We start from the raw sequence: 17,218 nt of genomic DNA on the forward strand, positions 1-17,218 counted from the left end.
TTGAAAGTAAGGAGTAGCATTAAAACTTACAACGAACAGAGATTATTACGCATATGAGGGGTCCTAAAAATACTTTAGCATAAAGAGCGACGTGTTTAGGAGGAGATAAATCACTCTTAAAGAATTGGGACAAAACTTAAGATTTAGCGTAAATAGCGAAGTGTTAACGAGGGGAAAAACCCCCTCATGTACATAATAAAGTATAAGAATATAAAAGTTTGTTACGTAAGTTAATTCTTAAGTTACGTATATTTTGTACTATTAAAAACGTTCGTTAAAATTATAAGTTCTAGTTGCCTTTTTAAGTAACCGAAAAATTGGAGGGCAACTAGGCCTCCTTCCCCATCCCCTATTTCTCAAGATTGTTTGATCAAAACCAAGGCAAAGTCATTTAGCCAAAAAAAGAATTAATATGCAAATTTCATTTTAATAATTTATGTGCAGAGAGCCAAATTCAAACATGCATTAATTCAAAAACGTTCAGAAATTAAACAAAAAAACTAGTTTTTTTAACTGAAAGTAAGGAGCGAAATTAAAACTTAAAACGAACAGAAATTACTCCGTATATGAAATGGGTTGTCCCCTCAATAATCCCTCGCTCTTTACGCTAAAGTTTGACTCTTTGCCACAGTTCCACTTTTTTTAAAATTAAAAACTTTAGTGTAAAGAGCGAGGGATTGCGGAGGGGATAACCCATTTCATATACGGAGTAATTTCTGTTCGTTTTATGCTTTCATGTCGCTCCTTACTTTCAGTTAAAAAAACTATTTTTTTGTTTAATTGTATAAATAGAACCAATTGCCTTGTCTGACGATCATTGCAGAATCGCCCCATTTTGACTTTAGACGCTTGCCTCTGATTCTAGGCAAAATTAACGGTCTCGTGTTTCAATTCTAAATTCTTGGTTCAACCAGCCTAAGACCATAGGTAAGCGTTCCTTGTTCGTCTCTCATTTCAGGCAATCTAATGGTCCTATATCAGTTTAAAATTCTTGGTCAACCTGCCTGAGACTCTTGGCAGGCGTGACTTGCTAAAAGATAACATACCGTGTATTGGTCCAATAAGAGAGGCACTCGCATACTTCCACCGTTTACCCAATTCAAATTAATCAAACACTTGAAAAACTATAAGTTCTATCACTATATTAGCTCTATGACTATCTACCTTGGTTCTACTGCCCTAGCAATGACGCATGTACAAATAATAATTAGACATATATATTAACAAATGAACTAACCTCCTTTTTACACAATCCTAATAAGGGGGGAATTAATGTCATGTTTTTTTCTCACTCAATTGGACTATATGTCTTAGTTTTTTCTACAATTAGCCATGACTTGATGCCCACAACTATTCCATTTTAATTCATGTTTGATCAATTATAAACATGTCTTATCATGCAATGATGATAGCTGAACGAAGGTCTCGAATATTATTTTATATTTTCTTTGTCTTCACAGACTGGACTTTCCTCATTTTGTTCATTGTCCGCAATTTTCTCTTATTATCAGGCTTAGTCACCTTTTCTTCGCGATATTTTCTTGTATCTTTATTATATAGGATCCATAGGGTTATTTCAGAAGATAGTTGTAAAGATGGCTCCTGTAGAATACTTTTTCTAAATTAGTCGCCAAAATGGTAACGAGAAGTATCCAGACTAATTGGTGAAGGATCTGTCATGTACTAAAAAATAATGCCTTTCTTTACCAGTTGTAATTAACTCAGTACACGCCACGAATATTTGAAGAAAAAGGTTGATCGTGTTTATAACTATGTCTCTTTTGGGATAGGGATGCCTCCCCAAATATGTTCTGTCAGCTTGTAGGGTTAAGAAAAGGGCAAACTGAAGTACCAGGGTTTCACCTCTTTCAATCTGTATAAGTGAAATACTACTGGGAAAAACTGGTAAAAGTGACCTTACAATTATTAAAATGTATTGATTTCTTTCACTCTAAATTTATTAATTTGAAAATTGATAAAATAAAATTAATTAAATTAATTTAATTTAAATTAATTTAAATTTAAACCTATTGATTTCTAGATAGTATCTCCATCTGCTTTTGTTGTAGCATCTGTTAAGTAATTTGTCTTTATACAGGAATAATAAAAGCTTGGATTTTAGTAACAAAGTGACTCCACAGAGGTGTCAACTTCGGGAGAGGGATGCTGTTCCACCATACTCGGTCAGAAGGAAAAAATATCAAGTCAATAAAAGTGCGGATTAAAATGCCACAGCTTAGCCAATTTAAATCTGTAATAATACATTGAAATTGAAGATAATGGTAAGATTGACCCCACATCCGTCAAAATTTAGTAACCCCCCTCCCTCCACTCTCTTTACATGTTGTTGTAAGGATCTGCTGGTTAAAATTAAATTTGTAAAAAAAAAAGAGTTTCAAGTATTCCACAAAAAAAAAAAATACAGCATGAGAGGAGTGCTTCCTCAAAGATGTTTAATCAGCTGGGTCAAAGAAAAAAAAAATAAGTTCATAAGGGTATAGAAGGAAGCACCGACATTCTATCAGCTCAAATCGATAAAAATAAAGAAACCGGTTGATCAATAAAATTTATAGGTCCTCCTCTAAACATTTTGAAATAGTATATCTACATGATCATCTTTTGAAGCTCATTTAACAGTGCTCTGATAACAGCACAGGAATGGCGACAACAGTGAACTTACAGTCAGCTAGTTTAGAAAAAAATTAAGTTTAATAAAGTGTGGATAGAAACACAATAGTCTTAGCAACTCATAAGTTTAATATGAACTAATATGAACTTTGTAATACAAACATTAAAACAACAAGTAAGCTAAGACCTTGTGACAATATAGTGGATACAGCTGGACTTTGTGATTGAAGGTTTGCAGGTTCAATCCTACATGTCACAAGTGAATTCTGACAAGTAAGTTAAGCATTTTTTTAAATAAAATTTTAGTAAAATTTGTTCAGTACTCCACCATGTCAATTATGTTTGTAGCAAGCATCTTCATTTAGCTATATTATAACATTCTCCAATTTTTTTTAGGTATTTCACATCGAAATACAAGAACAGTGACAACTGTGAGCTTAGTGACGTAGATGTTGGCTGGTCGACATTCTATCTCACAGAAAATCGTGACTACGACACTTGGTATAGAACCGACTTCTCTACAAACTGTAATGCTGGCTCTGATGACGTTGAATCTATATCTATTGACAGTGAGTATGCTATGAGTTTTTGGGTGGCAGTAAAATCTTTGAAGGTAAATTAAAATGACTGCTCAAGTCAACTCCCTTATTACTAATTAGTAGTCATTAACTATAATTAACTAGTATTAGTATTAACTATAATTAACTACAATTAACTTTAATTAGCTGTATTAAACTATCTATATATATATATATAAATAAGTTGTCTGTGTGTGTGTGTGTGTTTGTCGAGTGACGTCATGTTTTCGACTGACGAAATTACAGACCAGGACATCGGGACACAAATGACGACCGGGACACCGGCATATAGGGAATATAAATGACAACCTCAAAGAGTCTTTGAGTGTCCCACTCAAAGAGAAAGCGACCGGGACACAAGGAATGTTCGATTAGCAATCACCATCAACAAATCACCGGGACACAAATGACGACTGGGACACAGGGAGTATAACTGACGACCAGGACATAAGTAAAAAAAAAACTAAAAAAAAGGTAAAAACTACAAAAAACTAAAAAGAAAAAAAAAACTAAAAACTAATAAAAAAACTAAAAAAGCTAAAAAACTAAAAAACTAAAAAAAAAAATAAAAAAAAGGAAAAAAAGGAAAAATAAAGGAGAAAAACAAAACTAGAAAAATTAAAAATAAAAAAAAAGAAAAAACAAAAAAAAAATAAAAAAAAACTAAAAAGAAGTAAAAATCAAAAAAAAATAAAAAGAAAAAAACGGGAAAAATACAAAAATTTATTTCATCATATTCCATTTCAAAAACGAACGTATATACAGACCGGGATACAAATGACGACCGGAACACAGGGAATATAAATGACGACCGGGACACAGTGACACAACTACAACGGGGACGCCGGGGGGCACAGGGGGATTTATAAATGACGACGGCGACACAGGGAATGGTCGATTAGCAATCACCATCAACAAAGCTCAAGGGCAATCATTGGAATAATGAGGTATAGATCTGAATACGGATTGTTAACTAATTTCGGAGGTTCGAGAAATGTTGTCACAGCGCCATTTATTTTGAATTGTGTTTCTAATTGAGCGGATTTTTTTTTAAAAATTAGCCACATGGTAAAGATGAATTCTATAATTGTTTAGTTCATTCAGGTTTTTTGCAATGTGTTAATATTTGTGATTTGGTAAAATTTATAATATTTAGTTTACCTATTGTTGCTAAAGGGAGGGATATATTAACAAGATAAGCTTGTTTTGGTTTTACTTGGTTGTTTTACATTTGCTGTTTTTTTTTTTCATAGGCATGTATTTTGGGGGTGATACCTGACGCGGGGATGCCATGGATATTCTGTGGTAGCCACAACACTGTGCTGGGTAGAGAATTTAGAATGGTGAAACCCTATATAGGCCAGTGTATTCTCCTGATGAGCCCTTATGTTGGGTGTTGCCTCTGAATTATTTGTCTATATTATTTTTTCTATTGTTCGGTAAATGACGACTTATACTTATTGACGACATGACTGCCTGTCCATGGATTATTCTTTATGGTTGATTGTGTGTGGCTATGCTGTTTGACCTATGTGATTGTATGGATGAGTAGGGTTAAGGCCTCATTCAAGTGCTGGTCTATATTAATCACTAATTTAGGAAAACAGTCTTCCTTTTCTCCTTCTGTCTCTTTTTTTTTTTTTTTTTTGTGTTTGTGCTGTAGCATTGGTGATTTCTCTTTTCATGATATTATTCCAGGTTGGATCCAGTGCTGGTGGAGAAAATTTTTTTAGTTTTCTCCCCGACAGACCTTTACTCTGGTCCAGGTTTTTAACCTGATATTGTTAATTATTGGTGAGATGGCACTTATGCAAATTTCATATTATTTCATCTTTTTGTTTATGTATTTATTGACCTATTGACCTATTGACCTTGGCATGTTTTTTGGACTATGATTGTTGGATTTTGATTTGGATGTTGGTTTGTTTTGGATTTATTTTCGATAACTTTTTATGCAACAAAACACAAATATTAGCCTCGGAACTCGGAACGATTTTTTGAAAGTTAGTAAGGGTAAAAGTCGTTGTTTTCTTTGCCAAGATCATTTTGTCCCACGGACTTCTGTTAAAAGTACATTGTATAATAAAAATTTTGCATGCAAGTTACGTGGTAATGTTAATTGTAGAACAACCAATGTAATTTACCTATTAGAATGTAATAAATGCTGCCTACAATATGTGGGGGAAACAACTAATAATATATATAAAAGATTTTCTGGACACAAGACAACAGTTAATAATGAAAAAACTAATAACTATCTAGTTCAACATTGTAGTAATGGTAAATGTTCCATATCAGATATAACTGTCACAATTTTAGAAAATTTAGAATTAGAAAATTTAAATAAAGAAGAGAAGAATAATAGACTACGTAAACAGGAGGATTTCTGGATCCATACTCTTGGTACAGCTTATCCTTTTGGGCTAAATGATCGTGTAGCAAAATATGGTGACATGTCTCATGTTGTTGTTAAATGTATTGATGGTTTTATGGACCATCCTTCTTTTACTTGTCCTACTAAACGTAAAAAACGATCGAGAGGACATAGGAAAAATAATAGAAAAAATGAATTAGATGTACATATGCTTTCTATAGATCTATGCCAGCTACTTGAATCTAGGGGTATGATTTCTGTAATAAAGTGTCTAAATAATTTATCCAAGAGGAATTTAATCAAACTTTTCTGGATTGTTAAGAATAATACAGCTCTTGATTATAATTTTAAAGTGATATGTGATACAATTTGCATTCTAACTAAAACGAAATTTATTTAAAAAAAGAAAAGTTCGATAAGATTAGTAATAAGGATAACAGATTATATTTACCTATTAATTTTACTTGTAAGCAGATTGAAGATATTAATTTACCAGAAATTTTAAATCAGCGGCATGTGAAACAGGCCCTTCCTAGTAATTTAAATTATAATGATAGTCCAGTTTTAACTTATAAATTTTCAAAAACTATTGGGCAAATTATTTTTAATTATAATTTAATACTAAAAAAACTAGATAGCGATATAAATTGGAAACCGGTTTGTAATTGTAAGCAACTTGGCCCATTTGTAAATCCTACTTACAAACATGTTATAACAGGGGACTTGTCAATAATAAAGCAAGATGATCTTCAAATTATAATGAATAAAGGGGCTAATTTCCGTCTTTCTCATCATCTGAAACCATCGAGTGTTCTTGATGGCTTGGAAAATGATTTTGATTTATTTATTGATAAGTGGTGTAAGAAAGAGAATAAAAATAAAGAGAGTTTTCAAAGTTGGAAGAATTTAATTATTAGTAGAGTAAGAAATAAAATATATTCTAACTTAAAAAATAGTAACACTAAATCATTATTTTATAATGCGAAGATTAAACAAGCAATTGCTAATCTAAAGAATGAACTTGTAATTGTCCCAGTGGATAAAGCTAATAATAATTTTGCCATAATTTGTCAGAAGCTGTATTGTGATATCTTAAAAAGGGAGTTATGCACAACTAATGTTTATGAAAAGGTAAATATAGAGGATGAGAATTTAATTGAAAAGACTGAAGAAATACTTTTTAAAAATTTTAATATTAAAATAAATGACAATGATAAAAAGTTCCCTTTCCTATATTGGACTGTAAAATTTCATAAGAATCCCCCTAAACCACGGTTTATTGCTGGAGCAGCTAAATGTCCAACCCGCATTGCTGCTACTGACCTCTCTTTAATTTTAAAGGAAATTGTAAATAAACTTAAAACCTATTGTTCTGGTATTAAAAAATTTTCGAATTTTAATCCATATTGGAGTGTTAATAATTCACTGCAGGTGATAGATTCTTTAACAATGGTTTCAGCTAAAAGAATTGAGTCTTTCGATTTTGCGACAATGTATACTAATTTATCACTTAATTTAGTGTTTGATAATTTAAAAACTGTTATAAAGAAATTTTTCCTCTTATCTAGTAAAAGGTTCTTAAAAATAGAAAGTTATAATAAAAAAGCCATATGGACAAACTGCTTTAATACTACAGTTAACTTGAGATGTTACAGCTTGGATATGATTTTTGAGTTATTGGAATTTGTTTTATACAATACTTATATAAGATTTGGGGGTGATTTGTACAAGCAAATTATGGGAATTCCCAAGGGGGGGAATGCCAGCCCATTTATAGCTGACTTGTTTTTAAGTCAACTAGAATATAAATATATGATGGATAAGAATAATCCAATTAATTTAAAACATGCTTGTCAAATAATAAAAGATATTTAGATGATATTTTGGTCTTAAATTGTAAGGATTTCGTTGATATTTCTAAAAATATATATCCAACAGAGCTTATTCTTGAGCCTAGTCATGGCGCTGGTCATGAAGATCATTTCTTAGATTTAAATATTAATATTTGTGATAATAATAAATTAAGTTTTAAAATGTATAATAAAACGGATGATTTTGATTTTGAAGTGATTAGTTCCCCATTCCCTGAAAGTAATATACACTCAAATATCACATATTCAGCGTTTTTCTCACAGTTACTTCGTTATGCAAGGATTTGTAGTAATTATATTGATTTTAAAAATAGATGTAAAATCTTAAGCCAAAAATTGATATCAAGAGGTTTTTCTGCAAATAAATTAACTTGGAAATTTAAAAAATTTAGTTTTCATTATAACGAACTTTTAAATAAATATCAAAAGAATTATCTAGAAATACTTAAAGAAATTTTTAACTAATTTCGGAGGTTCTAGAAATGTTGTCACAGCGCCATTTATTTTGAATTGTGTTTCTAATTGAGCGGATTTTTTTTTAAAAATTAGCCACATGGTAAAGATGAATTCTATAATTGTTTAGTTCATTCAGGTTTTTTGCAATGTGTTAATATTAGTGATTTGGTAAAATTTATAATATTTAGTTTACCTATTGTTGCTAAAGGGAGGGATATATTAACAGGATAAGCTTGTTTTGGTTTTACTTGGTTGTTTTACATTTGCTGTGTTTTTTTTCATAGGCATGTATTTTGGGGGTGATACCTGACGCGGGGATGCCATGGATATTCTGTGGTAGCCACAACACTGTGCTGGGTAGAGAATTTAGAGTGGCGAAACCCTATAAAGGCCAGTGTATTCTCCTGATGAGCCCTTATGTTGGGTATTGCCTCTGAATTATTTGTCTATATTATTTTTTCTATTGTTCGGTAAATGACGACTTATACTTATTGACGACATGACTGCCTGTCCATGGATTATTCTTTATGGTTGATTGTGTGTGGCTATGCTGTTTGACCTATCTGATTGTATGGATGAGTAGGGTTAAGGCCTCATTCAAGTGCTGGTCTATATTAATCACTAATTTAGGAAAACAGTCTTCCTTTTCTCCTTCTGTCTCTTTTTTTTTTTTTTTTTTTTTTTTTTTTTTTTTTTTTTTTGTGTTTGTGCTGTAGCATTGGTGATTTCTCTTTTCATGATATATATATATATATATATATATATATATATATATATATATATATATATATATATATATATATATATATATATATATATATATATTCACAGGCGGGACATAGGGACACAACTACAATGGCGCGTAACTAATATGGCGCGTAACGACTTACGCGCGCGGGGGGGGGGGGGGCTTGGGGTGCGCGAAGCGCCCCCACCAACTAGTTGTTGAGGTGGCGCGAAGCTCCACCCAAACCGCTAGTATTTAATATATTTAACATATAATATATAACTATATTTTATATATTTAATATATAAACTGTATTTAAATATATGTATATATATATATATATATATATATATATATATATATATATATATATATATATATATATATATATATATATATATCTATATATATAAAAATAAGTTGTCTGTCTGTGGATCTGTGGATCAGGTGACGTCATGTTTCTGTGTCGGCTGACGTCATGAAATTAGTTGCCGTCATTTTTGCTTTGACGGTGACGTCATTCAAGTTATATAAGACATATGTTCACGTAGAAATCTATTAATGTTTAAGTTTACAATGACTGATGAAGATGCTCAAAGAGTCTATGCCAAAAAACTTGGTGCTGATAGTTCCTCGGCACGCTTTCTTTTCTGACTTTCTCTATCAGCAGCAAGTTTTTTGGCATAGACTCTTTGAGCATCTTCATCAGTCATTGTAAACTTAAACATTAATAGATTTCTACCTGAACATATGTCTTATATAACTTGAATGACGTCACTGTCAAAGCAAAAATGACGGCAACTAATTTCATGACTTAATTTCAGAACTTAATTTCTGTGTTGACTGACGTCATGAAATTAGTTGTCGTCATTTTTGTTATGACGATGCTTAGTATATTGTAAAACACATTAATTTGGTTAAATATACCATTTAAAACACCAAAATGAACATGCTGGAGTAGTCACTCGGTGAGAGAGGGTGTCAGAACGGAGAATGAAGGTCCCAGGTTCAAATCCTGGTTAGGCTAAAAAAGGTAAAAATCTAAAAACTAAAAAAAAACTGAAAAAAACTAAAAAAGGCAAAAACTACAAAAAAACTAAAAACTAATAAAAAAAAAATTAAGAATAAAAATAAAAAAAAATAAAAAAGATAAAAACTAAAAAAAAAAGTAAAAAGAAAAAACGAAAAAAAACTAAAAAGCTAAAAAAAAGGTAAAAACCAATAAAAAACTGAAAAGAAAAAAAGGAATAAAACTAAAAAAATTTTCATCTAAAAAACTAAAAAAAAACTAAAAAAGGTAAAAACTATAAGAACTAAAAAGAAAAAAAACTAAAAAAAGGAAAAAAACTGAAAAATAAAGGAGAAAAAGAAAACTAAAAAAATATAAATAAAAATAAAAAAACTAAAAAGATAAAAACTTCAAAAAAAACTAAAAAGAAAAAAGAAAAAAAACTAAAAAACCTAAAAAAAGGTCAAAACCAATAAAAAAAACTAAAAGGAAAAAAAGGGAAAAAATTAAAAATTTATTTCATCATATACCAATTCAAAAACGAATGTATACCGGGATGACGACCGGGACACAGGGAATATAAATGACACAACTACAACGGGGACGCCAGGGGGCACAGGGGGATATAAATGACGACCGGGACACCAGGACACAAGGAATATAAATGACGCCCGGGACACTCAAAGAGAAATCAGAGACTGGGACACCGGGACACAAATGACGACCGGGACACAGGGAATATAAATGACGACCGGGACACAGGGACATAACTACAAAGGGGACGCCAGGGTGCACAGGGGGATATATAAATGACGATGGCGACTCAGGGAATGGTCAATTAGCAATCACCATCAACAAAGCTCAAGGGCAATCATTAGAATCATGAGGTATAGATCTGAATACGGATTGTTTTCCCATTGACCATTATATGTTGCATGTTCAAGAGTCGGTAAACCTGACAGTCTATTTATACGCACAGACAATGGGACAGCAAAGAATGTTGTATATTCGCAAGTTTTACGTAGTTAAAAACATATATATATATATATATATATATATATATATATATATATATATATATATATATATATATATCTATATTCACAGGTGGGACATAGGGACACAACTACAATCGCGCGTAACTAATATGGCGCGTAACGACTTACGCGCGCGGGGGGGCTTGGGGGGGGGGCGCGAAGCGCCACCCCAACAGCTAGTATATATATATATATATATATATATATATATATATATATATATATATATATATATATATATATATGAAAAATATATTTAATTAATCAACATTAATTACCAATAATTAACTAATTAGTAGTCATTAAGGCTAAAGTTTCAGTTGTGCCTTATTGAGAATCCTCCCACTGTCCCTATTAGCTATCAAGCTTTTTCTTACATCAGGGAAAGGGATCTCTGAAGAAAGAAGTAGCTGTTTAGCTTTACCTTAATTCACGTGAAACGACATGAGATATGCAGCATAAAGGAAAGGTAACGACGTCGTCAATGAGAAAAGTGTAGAAATCTACATAGCTTTATTATTGTACTTTTGTTTACTAACCAAATTAATTGTAATAGATAGATAGATAGATAAGTGTATTTCAAAAACCCGTGGGCCATATACACACAAAATATAAATAAATAACAGACAAGCAAGGAAATTAACAACAGTACGAACACGCACAAAAAAAAACAAAAAAAAAACAGAATTCAACGCAAAAAGTACCTAATCTAACTACAATGGGTTACTATTTTGTAGAATACCCGGAAGCATCAAATTAATCCCATGCAAATAAATTTCCCGTAAATCCAAGAGCACCGGGCATTTCCGGAGAAAATGATCCAAGTCTTCATCATCATCTTTACAAAGAGGACAAAGATACCGCCTATCAGGACCAACTATCATTTTATTTTTGTCGAACGTTTTTTGCCTGTTCTGGATTGGAAGACAATTTGCCCTAAGCTGAATCCAACGACGTAGAACCATAGACGGTAAATTAAGTTTAAAATAAACTTCCTCCCCAAAACTAGGTTTTGCCTGATTATAATGTTGTAGGGTTGTAGAATCAAGAACCAGCCCTTGCCAATGCTGAATTTCCTGACTCTCTAATATAAATCGTACCTGGCTTTCTAAATTTGCTGGTACATCGCGAGAGCAAAGACCATTATTCCATAAATAAGGCATTAATTAATTGTAATATTTGACGCTAAAGTTTTCGGCATTTTTAAAAAGTTTACTTATTGTTCTAATTAAACAACCTTGTGTTTCAGGGGCCGTTTAAAAAAAATGGAACAAAAACTATACTTTAGCGTAAAGAGCGAGGAGTTGAGAAGGGGGCAATCCCCTTATATACATAATAATTTTTTTTCGTTTTAAGTTTTAATGTTACTCTTCACTTTCAGTTGAAAAACCCTTTTTTTTATTTAATTTCTTATCTTTTTTTAAATAGTGCCAGGAAATCTGGATCTACCTCCAAGGAAAAATCACCATCCTCATGTAAATATCTTCTGGACAATTCAGTCCTAGTGAAAATTTATCTCGGACAATTACTCTTAACACCTCCACGCGTAAAATTGAGTCAGAAAGGAGAAAGCAAGGCATATAAAGAAAGTTCGTATAAGAATTCTGGCAATTTCCCCCAGTATACGATTTTTCCTGAGAATTTCTCTCCCTGGGAACCTCCCTCTCCGTTAGAAATTATTCCCGTGCAAAATTCTCAAGCAGAAAACTCCTCCCCCTTTCCCCTTTCCACGCCAAAAGAAATATATGCATACTTCCAAATACCACATACTATGCGTAATAGTGGGCAAATTATTCGACTTGAAAACCTTCCCTCATGGGTTGTGGGGGTAATGATATATCCAAAGACATGGTTACTAGGCCCTTCAACTATGCTGAAGAAAATAGCAATCTCAGAATTTTGATCGGTTGATTTTGGGAAGAAAAGTGGCGTAGGAGATGGCTCAGTGGCCCTTTAATTTTGTTTTGCCACTTTAAAAGGCATTAGAACTTTTAATTTACGGTATAACAAGCCCTCCTCCAATGTTCTAGGTTCACTGGGTTGGTGTGATTACCCCTGGGAAAAAACAAATAAGCAGGCATTCGTGATCTTTCTTCTGGCAAAAAGGAAAAAATTCTACATTTTTGCATATAGCTGATTGTAACCTTTGTAATAAGTCTCTCTGATACACTGAATCTGATGATGTTATTTTCAGTAAGATTTTAGGACTTTTAGGAAGTGTTTCTTCCTCTTTTCAAAATAAGACAAATTTTATTAGGATTGAAACCTTTGATGGGTGAGACTAAATTTAATTAAACTTACACATTTAAAATCATCAAAAAAATCCATTTCTTTTGATGTGTCTATTCGTTTCAAGATTTTGTTTCTTACAGTTTTGGTTACTATTGAGCCGGGTTGGTCCTTACTTACAGTTCGTTACCACGAAGTGTATGATACTGATACTTATTTGCTAAAGTTTTAATAATTTCGTGTATATTAAAGTAAAAAAGTAAAAAAACACGCTTAAAATTTATTTTATTTTCAGTAGAGTGAAGATTATGTTCTGTTGTTAAAAGGGTATGGGGGTTCTCAGCCCTTCTCACGTTAATTTTTTGTTGTTTTGAGTTTGATTCGAATATTTATTGTTGTTTATGTTTTTTTGGGTTTCATTTATTTAGTGATGGTGATTTGTGGTAGTTTTGTGCTTGAAAAATTATCTGACTTTATTTGTGCCAATTTTTAATATACCGGAGATTCTTACTTTTCTTTGAAAAACTTGTCTTATGGGGAAAAGTTTCTTGAATCTATCTCTTATATGGCGAAAATGTCGGGCGAGTACTTTTCTCATATCACCTTGGAATAATTACATCTTTGTTTTTTGTTTCAAAGACAATGAACAATTTAATTATTGAAATTCTTAGCGCTTTCCCTGCAATACCAAACAGTTCGTGATAACGAACGGTGGTAAGGAGCGACCCAGCTCAATAGTAACCGAAACTCTAAAATAAAGAATTTTTATACCAATGGTTACATTGAAAGAATTGCATTTTAATGCTGATTTTAAATATACATGTTTCATCAAGTTTAGTCTTACCTATTAAAAGTTAAGAGTTTGAGAAAATTTGCCTAATTTTAAAAAATAGGAGGAACAAAAAAATAGGAAAAATGGGAGGAAACCCTCTAAAAGTAATAAAATCTTAACAAAAAGCACACCATCAGATTCAGCGTATCAGAGAACCGTACTGTAGAATTTTCAAGCTCCTATCTACAAAAATGTGGAATTTTGTTATCTTTGCCAGAAGACACATCACGGATGCGTGTTTTTTTTTTCCCCAGGGGTGATCGTATCGACCCAGTGATCCTGGAATGACGCAAGAGGGCTTATCCTGATGGAAGTTAAAACTTCTAGTACCCTTTTTAAGTGACAAAAAATTGGAGGGACCTAGGCCCCCTCCCATGTACATTTTTCCCTCGAAGTCACCGGATCGAAACTTTGAGATAGTCAATCTGTTCGGCTTAGTCGGAAACATAATAACTATTTCTTTGGGGACGACTTTCATCACTCACATTCCCCGGGGGAGGGGCTGCAAGTTACAAACTTTGATCATTGTTTACATACAGTAATGGTTATTATTAAGTGTACAGACGTTTTCAGGGGAACTTATTCGCGTTGGGGTGGGGATGCATCAGGGGTATTATGTGGGAGTAACTTTCCATGGTGGAATTTATCATGAGGGAAGAGAGTTTCCATGAAGGGGATTTTCTAACATTATTTAAAAAAAAAAAAACATTAGAAAATATTTATTGTTTTCAACAGGAAGTAATGAGCAGCATTAAAACTTAAAACGAACAGAAAATATTACGTATATAAGGGGGTTCGTCTATTCCGCAATACCTTGCTCTTTACGCTAAAGTATCTTTAGTAATTTCAACTGTTTATTCTACGGCCTTTGTGATTTTGGGGTCATTCTTAAAGAACTGGGACAAAATTCAAGCTCTAGCATAAAAATCAAGATATTGACGAGGAGGCGAACCCCCTCATATATGTGATAAAAATACACAAATATAGAAGCTCATTACGGAAGTTAAGTCGTTAGTTATCTATACTTATTACTACCCAAAATATTCGTAAAAAGAAATATAAATTCTATTTACATTTTTAAGTACCAAAAATTTGAAGGACAACTAGGTCTCTTCCCCCACCCTTTTGTTTTGTCAAAATCGTCGGATCAAAAGTATGAGAAAGCTATTTAGCAAAAATATGAACGTGCAAATTGTGTTTTAATTATTCATCTGCGGCGAGCCGAAATTAAAACATGTATTAATTCAAAAACGTTCAGAAATTAAATAAAAAACAAGTCTTTTTAACTGCAAGTAAAGAGCGAATTTAAAACTCAAAACGAACAAAAATTGTTCCGCATATGAAAGGGTTGTCCCCTCCTCAACGCCTCGCTCTTTAAGCAAAAGTTTTTTACAGTTTTAAAAAGTGGAGTTGTGACAAAGAGTCAAACTTTAGCGTAAAGAGCGAGGCGTTGAGGAGGGGAAAGCCATCTCATACACAGAATAATTTCTGTTCGTTGTAGGTTTTAATGTCACTCCTTACTTGCAGTTTAAAAAACTGGTTTTTTCATTTAATTTTTTTTTTTAAACTCTTCCATTAAACAACCTGAAAGAAACTGGCAGTTGGAAAAGTCACAGGTTACAACAGCATTGCGCTGATATTTTTTCCCATGAGCTAGATACGAGGCGCCAGTGGAAAAGGTTTAGCAGTGGAAATCAGTAAAATTTTTAAAGGCTTGTATAGATTCCCTCCTTTGCCTTTCAACCTTGGAAAACACTCAATCTATTTCTGTATGTTTTTTATTTACAAAAACTTTTCATTTAGAAAAACAATTATATTTTATATCTAAAATGGTTGTCTCAAAATTTGACTAGTTCTGTTTGGAAAATGAATAGGCTTGAGAGGACGGCTGAATAACCTCCAATATCTTTTGCTTCTTAAAAAGGGCACTAGAACTTTTGATTTTTAATTGAATTAGCTCTTTAAAAGTTTCAATAACAATTCTAGCTATTATAGAGCGTCGCTGCCTATGATATTGCTTATATACCCTTTTGAAAACCTACATGTATATATTTTTTTGGTTTAATTGAAACTCCCCCTAAACATACTCTAACAGATTCATCCTTGTACCCCTAATGTCATTGGCTAAAGTAAATCTACTGGTAGCATTAATTGTATACACATAAATCCACCATAACTTACCCTTAAAGGTCTAACTTAACGATATAATTTGTTCTTGAGATATTGCCTTGTCATCTTTTTGAAAATCTCCATGGTCATAGTCTGTGTAGATTTAGTTCTATATCTACCTAAATATTCCTTAAAATCTTCACCTTAAAATTTTTAGTGGCAATGTGGCAATAGGCTTTTTGACAATAGCTGTAGTAGCATCATTAACAGTATGCGCATAGCACATTTAGTTTCACATTTGGCTACCAAACACGATGAAAGTCCTAACTTAATTTCGTCAACCGATCCTGAAGCATTACTGATATATCCACTTGACAACCCGTGCAGGCATAATGTATTTCAATCTAATTTCATACAGTTTCAGTAATTTCCAAATTTTCCACCTTAATACCCTTAGTTTTAGTAGGACTAGCAGTAGTAGGAGCAGTAGAATTAATAGTAGTAGCCTATGCATTAGTGGCAGTTGTATTAACAGAAGCAGTAATGATAGTAGCAGTATAAGTAGAAGCAGTATCATTAGGATACAAATATTTTCTTTTGGTTAGCTCATCATCCCTCACAACAAGCCCTATTAGTTTCAAATTTTGAGACTATACTGCACCTAAGTTATTGGTTTTTTTGTATTGCTGTTTTGTTGTATTTTGCTCTATATCGCTGTTTTGTAGCCTGCATACAGACGGCGTGTTAGCCGTCAGTATAGACAACATTCCACAATAATTTCCACAACTACATGGTATTTGATACCCCCCTCGTGGACGAGTAACTGGGGTTTTCTCCTTACCTGAATTGAGAAGATTCATTATACTTAAATTACTTGTGAATACAACACGTAACTATTTTTTCAACAAACTGTGAAAAAAAAATTTTATGTGTTGTATTCACAAGTAATTTAAGTATAAGGAATCTTCTTAATTCTGGTAAGGATAAAACCCTTGTTACTCGTCTGAGACGAGTGTATCAAATACCATGTAGTTGTAGAAATTATTACATTGGTCGAACCCACCAAAATTTAGGAACAAGATTAGAGGAACACAAAGAAAGTATTGAAAAAGCATTAAAATCTAAAAGTAGCTCTATATATTTTCATTCAGATTTAAGCGATCATATTTTTGAAAATTCAAACTATTATGTTCTATTTGACGAAACAATTCTAATTAGCAATAATCTGGGAATCAAACAAACTTTCCACGAGGCAATCAAAATCAAACGAAACTTAAATAATAATACGCCCCTAAATAGAGACTTGGGTCAAAACACACTCAACCCTATGTACACAAAATTAAGTATAGAAAATAATCTAATTCAAAT

The 17,218-nt window shown here is 32.4% G+C and overlaps 1 protein-coding gene across 2 annotated transcripts in view; it reads left to right on the forward strand.

Moving 5' to 3' along the window:
• LOC136036511 (uncharacterized) overlaps positions 1 to 17,218 on the forward strand; it is a 97,730-nt gene that overhangs the window by 66,568 nt on the left and 13,944 nt on the right. For both annotated transcript variants that reach the window (XM_065718803.1, XM_065718804.1), the window contains exon 7: positions 3,025 to 3,197. In XM_065718803.1, coding sequence (XP_065574875.1) covers positions 3,025 to 3,197 — 173 coding nt within the window. The remainder of the gene's footprint in view (positions 1 to 3,024; positions 3,198 to 17,218) is intronic.

The sequence above is a fragment of the Artemia franciscana genome, chromosome 15 (genome assembly GCF_032884065.1).
Source record: "Artemia franciscana chromosome 15, ASM3288406v1, whole genome shotgun sequence".
Taxonomy (NCBI): domain Eukaryota; kingdom Metazoa; phylum Arthropoda; class Branchiopoda; order Anostraca; family Artemiidae; genus Artemia; species Artemia franciscana.